The 12,060-nt window shown below is 37.0% G+C and overlaps 1 protein-coding gene across 2 annotated transcripts in view; it reads left to right on the top strand.

Annotated features, from left to right (window-relative positions):
• The window catches only part of SRGAP3 (SLIT-ROBO Rho GTPase activating protein 3), a 223,151-nt gene that overhangs the window by 121,936 nt on the left and 89,155 nt on the right, over positions 1–12,060 (top strand). For both annotated transcript variants that reach the window (XM_070933588.1, XM_070933587.1), the window contains exon 3: positions 9,697–9,859. In XM_070933588.1, coding sequence (XP_070789689.1) covers positions 9,697–9,859 — 163 coding nt within the window. The remainder of the gene's footprint in view (positions 1–9,696; positions 9,860–12,060) is intronic.

The raw sequence follows: 12,060 nt of genomic DNA, 5'->3' as shown, positions 1-12,060 counted from the left end.
TGAGTACATGGGAAAGGTACTTGGAAGAAAAAACTTCCCAAATGCTGCTGTGCCCCTCTCTGCTTTGTACTTTCTTACTACAGCTAATAGATGGGAATAATGACTAATCTAGAATATTTTAACTCAGTCTAGTGTCCTCTAGAGAAGGGGTGTCAAACTGGTGGCTTGGGGGCCGGATGCATCACGTGCAGGCCACGCCCACCCCGGCTCAGCGAAGACAAAAAACATTGTGATACGTCATGTGACATGATCGAGTTGGACACCCATGCTCTAGAGCCAAGTTCCCAAGACTCTGAATCAATCTGGTGAAGAGAGTGATCTAGAAAATACTAAACACATATATATCCTGTATGCATAGCCTTTTACCTACTTCTTAGCCTGCTGAAATAGACATAGAAAAATATTAGTTTGTCATCTCCCAGTGAGGAAAGAAAACATCAGCTTCATGTACTTTAATTATATGCATAAGGATAGCTGACAGTTGCTTAGCATTACAATTAAGCATTACAATTGCAACTATTACAGCAAACCAACTAATCAACAATGGATGCTCTTGTGCATAATCCACAGGAATGTGCTCTGCCTATAGTCAGCACTATATTCTTATGTATGGAATAGATTAACAACCTTCAAGAAGCCTTTAGCTTACTGCTTAAATCTAAAATTCATTTTGTTGTATTTTTATGTAACTTTGATACTATACACCATGGCCTCAAGAGGAATTCATTCATACTTGCTTTGCCTGTTGCACATCTTGTGGATTAAGCAGATTAGGGCTAAATTTCCCTAGTTTATTGAATATACAGTAGTTTGTTTCCTAAACTATTTTGATTTTTGTAGCATGCTACTGAGGTCAAAGGTAGAGTTGTTCCTTCATTTTGCTATCTAAGAGTGTCTTCTCTATGATAAAATCCTGATGTAGTAGTGAATTTATGAGACCTTCCCTGTTTTCAGAGGCCTCAAAAGAGTAGAATGAATGGGAGAAATTGTGCTGCTGCTGCTGAAGCTTCTAAAGTGGTTCATCAATTTTAAATAGAAGTAATATATTATTGAACATAATGGTTTCAAAGGGAAAACGGAATATGAGCTTAACAAAGCTGAATCATTTATTTGCTTTACACATTAATAATATTTCTCAGCACCCTGATCATTTGTATCTTTCCTTTCCCTGGTGATTAAGTTTGAATTCACCAGACTTACTCCAGCATTGGTCACCTTGCATAAACTTTGAAGGCCAATCCTGACCTACATGTCTGTAGATTATGACTATCAGATCTGGGTTGAAGTCATCTGGACAGCCAGTAGATAGCAACAAAGAGTTAATGTTTTTATTATCTCCTAAGTTCTATCTAGCTGATATCTATATTTTTATAGCACAAATCTGGCCAACTGGGATAAATAAAGCTAGCTTCTGAAAATCTGGTCTCTGAGTTAATTTATTTTCACCACAAAACCTTTTCAATAATTCAGTTATTCTCAGATGTTCTTTCAAGGTCCCTCAGCTGATTGAACACTCAAAATAGCTGGATTGTCAAAACTTTAACATGGCCCATTTTAAAGTAAATTGGTCAAGATTTGGGAATATTATTTAAATGATTACGGCAATTTCTAATATATTTCGCTGTATTTCATTGACTTATACCATGTGGGTAAATATCTGATATTACGCAGTGTATGCAGATAGATCTGTGTGCTCTGAAAACTGGAAGTTCAGGTGTCTTTGCAATGGGATACTATGGACAAAACATGTGTACTGTAGTTCAGCAAAAATGAGGTATGCTAACAGAATCGACACAAAGCATATTTTTTTTAAAAAAAATTGATTTATATGCCGCCCTTCTCCGGAGACTCAGGGCGGCTTACAATGCGTTAAGCAATAGCCTTCATACTTTTGTATATTTATACAAAGTCAGCTTATTGCCCTCACAAACTGGGTCCTCATTTAACCTACCTTAGAAAGGATGGAAGGCTGAGTCAACCTTGAGCCTGGTAAGATTCGAACCTGCAGTAATTGCAGGCAGCTGTGTTAATAACAGGGTGCTTTTAAACCACTGTACTACCAAGGCTCCTCACATATTATGTGAGGATTCTTGGTATTCCTATAATAAGACACAATATGCTTGTTTATCTTATTTGAAAATAAGGGGAACCCATCAAGAAATTATTTCTTAGCATTCTGAGAGGCCTTCAATCACCAGTGACCCAAATATTATACATGCAGAAACTATGAATGCTTATGGGTAGCAGTTGGATCCAGTTTGAAATAGGTTTGGGATGCTGGCTACAAATATGTCAATAGGCTTCCCAGAGGTGCCAAATTCTATCTGGGTAAGAAATAATGAGTAGGGTAAAGAAATGTGGCCTGAGTACCAGAGGTCAAGTTCTAAAAAGCAGCATTAAAAACTATGATTCCAGGAAAAGTACAGCATAAATATATACAGGTTATCCTCAAATTACAACCATAATTGAGCCCAACATTTCTGTTAAGTGAGACATTTATTGAGTTTTGACCCATTTTATGACATTTTTGTCACAATATTTACTGAATCACTTGCTGTTAAGTGAATCTGGCTTCCTCATTGACTTTGCTTATCAGAAAGTCCCAAAAGGTGACACTGCAACTGTCATAAATATGAGTCATTGGCCAAGTGTCTGAATTTTTATCATGCGATGATGGGGATGCTGCAACGGTTGTCAGTCAAAAACTGTCATAAGACACTTTTTTCAGTGCTGTTGTAACTTTGAATGATCACTAAACGAAACACTTTTTACTGATTTAGTTACCATTCACTTAGCAACAAAAATTTTGAGCTCAGTTGTGGTCTGAGGCCTACCTATACTTGTGTGGCAGACAAATGCCTGTATAAATGTACAGTTTAACTGAGGGCGCCTTCTCCTTGCAGTTTGGTTGATTGATTTCAGGGAGTTGTACTATACTGATTACTTGAAAACATTCTCTCTCCATGCTGTGAGGCCAGTGACAATTATATAGCCAGTTATTGCATGGATGCTTTAGGAAAAAACAAAAAAAAATTATGGTAAAAGATGGCAAGAATAAGAGTGAGCCTAAATGTAAATGTAAAATGTTTTACAGGTGGCATCTGCCACCTGCAAGACTGGCGAAAATGTTCAGTAACCTGTCCGTTAAGTTTTGGAAGTGCAGTCAGACCCCAGGTACCTACTACCACATGTGGTGGACGTGTAGTAAAGCAAGAGAATATTGGGAGAAAATACAAAACTGGCTGGAAATAATAAACAGAATTTTTTTTTTTAAATTTGATTTATATGCCGCCCTTCTCTGGAGACTCAGGGCGGCTTACAATGCGTTAAGCAATAGCCTTCATACTTTTGTATATTTATACAAAGTCAGCTTATTGCCCCCACAAACTGGGTCCTCATTTAACCTACCTTAGAAAGGATGGAAGGCTGAGTCAACCTTGAGCCTGGTAAGATTCGAACCTGCAGTAATTGCAGGCAGCTGTGTTAATAACATGGTCTTTAAACCACTGTACTACCAAGGCTCAAGAATATTGAGTTGAAACCAGAAACATGTCTCCTAGGTATATTATCAGAGTGCTATGATAAAAGGACCACATATTTAGTTTTACACATACTGACAGCAGCAAGGATCATACAGTATATGCTAAATATTGGGAAAATGTGATACCCCACCAGAGGAGGCTGTAATTTGAAATTTTGTTGACTGTGCAGAAATGGTTAGATTAACCTTTAAAATTAAAGATCAAGAAGATACAGAATATTATATGATTTGGAATAAATTCTATGAATGGATAGAAACAAGAGATAGGAATTAGCGAAAAGTAAGATCATAAATGTTAGTACTGAAAATAAGAAAACAAGAAGGTAAATAATCACACTATTTTAATGTAAGAAGAAACATAGCTAAAAGCTTTTTGGTTATATTATTACTATTGTTACTATATCATTATTATTGTTACTAGTTTGTATGTCAATGTTTAACATCACTCTTCTTTTTTTGGTCTTTTTTATTTGTAAATGGTATACTCTGACAATGCACTGTTTTTCAAAAAAGTGTTTATGAATAAAATTTATTTAAAAAAAAGAGGGAGACTAAAGATATTACATATGATTTTAATTATTGTAATAAAAACTAATGAGAACTGAACATGGAAAGAGAAAAGAAAGTAAAATAAGAGTAATGAGTGCAAAGAAAGAAAAAGGAAAAAAAGGAAAGGGTGAAATAAATAAAAAGAAGCATATGAAGAACTAACTTCCAGTCTTCTTTCACAACAAATATAAACAATGGTGGCGAATATCCAGAGCCAAAGACAAGATACAGAAGGATGAAAACAACAATGTAATCTACAAAATCAACTATAACCATTGCAACCAATTCTACATGGGACAAACTTCACATCAATTAAAAACCAGGTTCCATGAACACTGGCTGGCAGTCAAATGCCATGATCCACCAGCTGGCAGTCAAATATCACCATGCTTAATCTCTACTCCACACCCACACCAAACAGCACCAGTTTGATTGGAGCAACACAAAAATAGCCTGCCACGGTACCACTCGTTCATGAATTCATTGAAGCCTGGCACTCCAAAGCAATTCCATCAATAGACACATTGACCTACAACAAGCCTATGAACCCCTCAGAATCCAAATCAACTGCACAGCCAACCAGAGACAGCACTGACCCTCAACCAACCAATGCAATGTCCCCCAACCAGCAGTTCACCTCCCAATGACCTTCACCTGATGTAACCTCCCCATCACAAGACCTATCACAAGACTCTCACGGATGACTCACACCTGACCCATCACAAGACCCTCACTTGACACACCCATACCTGAAGCTCTTATAAACAAAGAACATTTGTTTATAATGTTCATCCCCTAAACTCTGCCGAAGATGTTACTTATCCTGGTAACGAAATGTTCGAAAACCAACCCATAAGCTCGGAGAACGAACCTTCACCCTCAAGTAAATAAAAGTTTGGTTCCCCTTGTGACTCCTCTGAGGTCACAGCCCCTAGGCGGAGCTGGCCTCGATTCCTGACACAACTGGCATTTGGACACCCAGTTAGTGACAGCGAGGTCTAAATTGGGCCACCAAATGTAGCTACGGGCCAACCCTTTCACTCTCACTATTCCTGGATGGCCCTCATGCAATGCGGTTAGAATTGTTCGTTGCAATATCTCCTCTTTCTATAACCCATCCCTTATTTGTAAGCAATTCTATAAAACACAAATGATCCACAGTACTTTAGAACATAGTATCACATTTGGATTCCAGTGTTCAAATTTTAAGGGTATTTTGTCAATAAAAGCAGTGTTAATGGAGAGAGATTTGTAGCAAGTTTCAAAGTGTCTTCTTCAATATTTAGGGGAAGAAAGTATAAGAATGCTGTTTGTGACTTTATTCTCTTTCCCTCATTAAATAAAAATGCCCTGCTGTTAATTTTCAAGGATTTGTGGCAGTCATTGTTTCTCAGTGTGACTTCCACAAAAAGGAACTGTGTTGATAATTGTGTTGATGCATTGCTACTGGGGTACATACGTGGTCCACAAAAACAAGAAAAAACTCATTACTCAACAGGCTGTATCATGGTAAATTAGTTGTCTTACATTTTGAAAACATTATTACTATTATATTTTACTGTGTGATGAAATGTAGAGATTTATGATGTGGCATATTCCTTTTCCACGTAAAGGGTACTTTATGTCTGAAATGAGGTTTTTGAAATGTACACGTTACATAATTCAATCTTGTAGCAGAATTTTTTTCTGACCCTTCTAGTTAAGAGGCAATCCTCACTTAATGACTGGTCGCTTGATGATGGTTAGAAGTTACAATGGACTTTTAAAAAAAGTTACTTACAACCCATCCTTGAAGTTATGACAGCCACTCCCACCCCTGTGGTCACATGATGCATTCCAGGCACTTGGCAACTGGCTTGCATTTATCACTGGTTGGTTACATGACTGTAATTTATGACTTTTTTTTTTTTTTTTTTTTTTTTTGCCAGATATCGCCTTTGGATATACTGGATTAGTTTGCTTAACAACCATGTGATTTGCTTAACAACCGTTGTAAAAATGGTTGCAAAATTGAATCAGGCCTCCTGGTTACCCACTTAATGATAGCAATGACCTAGGATGAACATTCTGAGCTCAGTTGTGGGTTGCAAGTCAAGGATCACTTAGACTACAATAATATGAATTCCTCAGTCATTAGAACTTTGTATGCATGTAGGAAATGAATTGTGCTTGGAAAAAAATACGGGAGTTGCTCTCAAATAAGTGGCTATAAGATTGGATTGCTGGACTTCCTGTTTGCTGCTGGCCGCCGCCAGACGTTCCTTTGGGATCGTCAGCTTCCATAGCCTGTCAGAGCCGCCTTCACAACGGAACGGCGGCTCGAAAAAACTCCGTTCCCATGAGGAAACGGAGATAGAGCCGGCAGGGGTGGGTAGAACTCTCTGCAGAGTCCCAAAAGTTTTTCTTTTACTTTTGGGATGGAGCGGATGAGATGCCCCATATCCCCAGCCGCTGCTCCGGGCTTTGGGAGACCTCTGCTAATGCAGAGCTAGGCGTCAAAAGCAAGCCTGCGAATTTGACAGATTACTCAAAGAAAATGTGAGCTGGACCTGTAATACTGAAGCGCAAGTATTTTACTTATCTTTTAAAAATTACTTAAGAGAATAGAGGAAGAGAAAGAGGAAAAAAGGTTTTTTTTAAAATGGCGTCTGCCGCGGCTGGAGAAGAGTTTGAGAGGGAAAGTTCTTCCGTTTTTTATTATTACAATGTAGCGGAATAAATACCACTGGCTACATTTGTAGACAAAACTCCGCTCCTGTTTTTGTTTTTCTCTTTTTCCCCTGGAGGCCTGATTGTTGCTGGCTGGAAGTCTTTTGTCTTGTTTTTTTTTTCTTCTAACAAAGCCTGCTTAGGCGGAAACATGGCACTGAGGCTTGTGAAGTCAGACAAAAAAATAGGTGGGGGGGATTCCCCCACTAAGAATTTAAAGGAACAAGTTTTAACTCTTCAGTCCCAGAAACCTGATTTTAATATAATAGAATTTCTCTTGGAGGAGATTGAAAGAAGGGATGAGATTGTGAATCAGCAACTTGAAAAATTTAAGCAGGAAACTAAGGAATTGGTGAAATCCAAGTTTGACTTTTTGCAGCAAAAATTTTTAAAAATGTCAGAATTCATGATTCGGTTGGAAACAAATGCTAATTTACTAGAGTCAAAAATGGATGAAATTCAAGACAAATTGGACAATAGAATTCAAAAAATTGAAAATGATTTGTTAAATATTCAGGATTATAGTTCAGAAGAAAAATTTAAAATGGATGCTGATCAAAAGTCTGGTAATGTAGAAACTCTGCAACAGAGGATTGAAAAAGAGGTTCTAAAGATACAATATAATTTTACAGAATATGCAATAAGACTTAGAGGTTTGCAGGAAAATAACAGAGATGACTTAAGGAAAATATCTTCTGAATTTCTAGCTGGGATTTTAAAGATTCAACCTGAGGAAGTGTTTTGTAGGATTGACAGAGCTTATCGAATAAACTCCTGGACTGCCAAGCAAAGGCAATTGCCTAGAGATGTGGTAATCTATTTTTCAGATAAAGAAATTAGGAATAAAATTGTGCAAAATTCCTTCAATTCTAATTTGCAATTGTATGGAAGAAAGATTTGGATTTACAAGGAACTCCCACCTAAGATATTAATGGAAAGGAAGAAATTTGGCTTTCTGGTGTCTGAGTTAAAAAGGAGAAATATTCAATTCCGGTGGGACGTCCCAGTTGGTATTATATTGAGATATCAAGGAGAAAGATACCAGTTAAATACTGTTGAAAGAGCGGAAGAATTTTATCAAAATAGGTTGAAAATGAATTTAACGTCTTCAGATATAATACAGGATAAGCAGAAGGAGCTGGAACTAAAGACAGAGACTGTACCAGATAAATTGCCTTTGGATTTATCGGATACCCCAGCTGGATTATCTACAAATTCGAGAGAAGTGCCATCTGATTTTAATGTGATGACTTATCAAGGCAAGGACAAGCATGGAAACCAATTAGAGGATATACAAGGGATAAAAAAGAAACGCGAGACACAAAAAATTAGGATGGAAGTCAAACCCACAAAAAGAAAACAAAAAAGAAATAGGTTGTACAAAAATAGAAATTTCTAACCCAAGCAACAGTGAAGCCAGTGATTTTAAAATATGAATGATTATGTGAAAACATAGAGGAGGCGACACATTGGTCAATATCATCCTGAGGATAGTGGCAGATCTCTGCATTGCCGTAATTTTGGGACATGGAAAGAGCCTCAAATTGATGGTTTTGAATTATCTACTTTGAAACTTCTTTTTGTGTTGATAAATATATTATAATTATTTTGAATTATAAGGCAAGAGAATCACATTGGGACATGCAGAAGATCGGGTTGTTACCCAATATGATGATGGAAATTAATAATCCTGATGAAACCCACAATTATTATTATATGGAATATAATTATAATGTCACTCGGGTGGTTGTTTTTACTTTTATATATATAAGAAGATGTTTATTACTGATGGGGGCAGATATGATTGGAGACCTTGAATAAACTGTTGCATCAGCAAGCTGTGTTACCCTATTATGGATGTTGGTTCTAACAATCCAGTGGAAAGACTTCAAGAAGATATTATATGGACTATAAATTTAAAGTTATTGTCTTTTCTTTTTTTATTTAGATATAATGGAATATATATATATATATATTTTTAAGTAGTGTGGGCAGTGAATTAAAGATATCAAGAATTGTTGTGTATGGTAAATTTGTAAGACAGTGGGTGAATAAGCTAGCTACAGATTGATTAGTTTAAGAAAAGGGATTTTTAAGTGATACATTTAGGGGAGTGGAGGAAATGGATAGAGTGGAATAAATGTTAAATTAGATTTTATGGGGAGCCCGCTTTGAAATGTTATTAAAGTAGGACTTATCGTATAGTTTTAAAGTGGAAGGTGGTTTTGAATTGTTGCAATAATGTATAGATATAAAACACTATTATGCTAAATTAGAAGTTATTTTATAATAGTTATAGTATAATGTGTTTGTTTTTTGTTTTGTTTTTTTCTCTTCTTCTTTTCTGAAATGTATGGATAAAGGGGGATTTATAATACTTTTAGTAAGTAAAGGTCAGTATTTTGAGGAGGGAGTAAGTAATCTGTTATGAATTAGGGTTTTTTTTTTTTGTTACGAAGAAGTCACAGGGGGGGAAGGGTGGGGAGGGGGGGTTAGGGAGGGGGGGGAGGGGGGGGAAAAAGGGGGAAAAATTTGTATTTGAAAACTTTTTCAATAAAAAAAAAAAAAAAAAAAAAAGATTGGATTGCTACTGCCAAAAAGCACAATTATTGTCCAGTCCTAAATACCAACTTGATATTATTATTCTGTACTTTCTTTTTCAATTATGAATTGTAACATTGTATTGGCTAATGATCTGTAATAGGCTGAGGCAGCCATCCAGAAAAAAAGCACAATTCACCGAAAGGGTGAATTAAGGCTCTTTTGGCAAACTTTGTGAAAGCAAAATATATTCACCAAACATCCAAACTATTGAGATTTTAAAAAATGCCCTCATGTATGGACTGAGTTTTTTTAAAAAAATCTTTTTTTCACTTTTCCTTCCTCTCTGCTTATAGGAAGGATCAACACCTCCTTTCTCCTGTGAACTGCTGGTATCTAGTGTTGACACAGACCCGAAGAGAGAGCAGAGACCATGCCACGCTGAACGATATCTTCATGAATAATGTCATTGTCAGACTTTCCCAGATAAGTGAGGATGTTATTCGGCTGTTTAAAAAGGTAAATGTGTTGTTTACGATATCTTCTCTGGCAAAAGAAGGATCATACCTAAAGCCAATTCAATTTTCTGTTTGCATATCATATATACAGTATGGAAGAATAAGAATGGATGCTGATGGGACCTTTTTTCTGAAGAATAGAGGGACTAAATTGAACAAAATGATGCTGGGGAGAGAAGAAATAAGCTTTGAAAGCTGCATTGTCTACTCTTTGCCTACTAATAAGGAAATCTGCCTGGGCATGTCTTGTTCTATTAAAAGGATTCTGTTTCTCTGCAGTGGACTATTCTGGACTCCTAAAATGTATAACATTTCCCTAGCATTCACCTGTTTGCAGGTAGACAAGGATTTGCTAGTGTTGACATACCTATTTTAACATGGGAAAAAATAGGTGACAGCTAAAATTATAATAAGCTATCACTGATTTCTCCTCCTCTGTTTTGTAATAATCTGTATTCTATTGTAATAGTAGAATTACCATGGACAGACAGAGCAACCAACAGAGAGATGCTGAATCGTATAAAATCAGACACATCATTAGAAGCCAAAATCACAAGACTATGTCTGATTTACTTTGGCCCTGCCGTGCGTGTAAATTCATTGGAGAAGTCATTGATGCTAGAAATGGTTAGTGGAATGAGAAGAAGGGCAAGCAAAGAACACGCTGGTTTGGTAACATTAAAATTGATACAAAGATGAAAATCCAACAACTGAAAGAAGCTGTCCTTGACAGAGTAGCCTGGAGAACACTTGACTATAACATCACCAAGAGTCGACATGACTGAATGGTTAAAACAGCAACAAATTGTAATAGCATCAGTTACTTTTGCCAGAGCATCAGAGTTGCCTGCATTTATTTATTTATTTTATTTTATTTATTTCTCAAGAATATATTAGGTAATGTATATAAGTATAAGCATGAATTGAATACATAAAAAAGATACAAATAGAGGAAACATTAGGACAGGGCAGTAGGCACGCTGGTGCTCTTATGCATGCCCCTTACAGACCTCTTAGGAATGGGGTGAGGTCAACAGTAGACAGTCTTAGGTTAAAATTTTGGGGGTTTTGGGATGAAACCACAGAGTCTGGTAGTGCATTCCAGGCATTGACCACTCTGTTGCTGAAGTCATATTTTCTGCAATCGAGTTTGGAGCGGTTCACTTTAAGTTTGTATCTATTGTGTGCTTGTGTATTGTTGTGGTTGAAGCTGAAGTAGTCATTGACAGGTAAGAATATTGTAGCAGATAATTTTATGAGCTATGCTTAGGTCATACCGAAGACGGCGGAGTTCTAAGTTTTCTAGGCCCAGAATTTCAAGTCTGCTGGCATAAGGTATTTTGTTGCGAGCAGAAGAGTGGAGGACTCTTCTTGTGAAATATTTCTGGACACGTTCGATTGTATTAATGTCCGATATGCAGTGCGGGTTCCAGACAGATGAGCTGTATTTGAGAATTGGTCTAGCAAATGTTTTGTATGCGCTAGTAGTGTGATATTACCGGATATTACAATTGGACATGTTCAATTGTATTAATGTCCGATATGCAGTGCAAGTTCTAGACAGATGAGCTGTATTCGAGAATTGGTCTAGCAAATGTTTTGTATGCGCTAGTAGTGTGATATTGCCGGAGAAGAAGCTACGCAAGATTAGGTTTACAGTTCTTAATGCCTTTTTGGCGATATTGTTACAGTGGGCTTTGGCACTTAGATCATTAGATATGGGTATTCCAAGGTCCTTGACAGAATGAGGGTCATCTACAAGGTAATGTCCATTCAGCTTGTATTTTGTGTTCTGATTCTTTTTGCCAATGTGTAAGTCAGAGCATTTGTTGGTTGAGATTTGGAGTTGCCAATTGTTTGACCATTCCGACACAAAGAAATTAGGAGGGTGAATGCAAGAGATCCTGTTCTGGATGGGCATAACATGTGCAAAATGTCATGCTTTAGGCTGGCTAATACCTGTTCCATTTACTTCGGTTTGTTAGGAGGCAGACAAACTTATGGCAATCCTGAGAGGAACATAATGCAGTGTTATATTAAATAGCTGACTTTTATTAGGTCGGTCTGGAGAAATGAAACTGAAGCCGCTCGGGTTCTTTCCTACGTAAGCTGCTCGGTGTTGTGGCTGAATTTATGCCTAACAGTTTGGGAGGCTTTAACCCGCTTCCTCTGGAATGGGAATTAGAGGCAGCTTAGGAGTTG

Source organism: Pituophis catenifer, unplaced genomic scaffold, assembly GCF_029215685.1.
Source record: "Pituophis catenifer annectens isolate HBS135680 unplaced genomic scaffold, rPitCat1.0.hap2 SCAF_2, whole genome shotgun sequence".
Lineage (NCBI taxonomy): Eukaryota > Metazoa > Chordata > Lepidosauria > Squamata > Colubridae > Pituophis > Pituophis catenifer.
The sequence above is the reverse complement of the archived record's forward strand: the minus strand, read 5'-3'. Positions and strand labels throughout refer to the sequence as shown.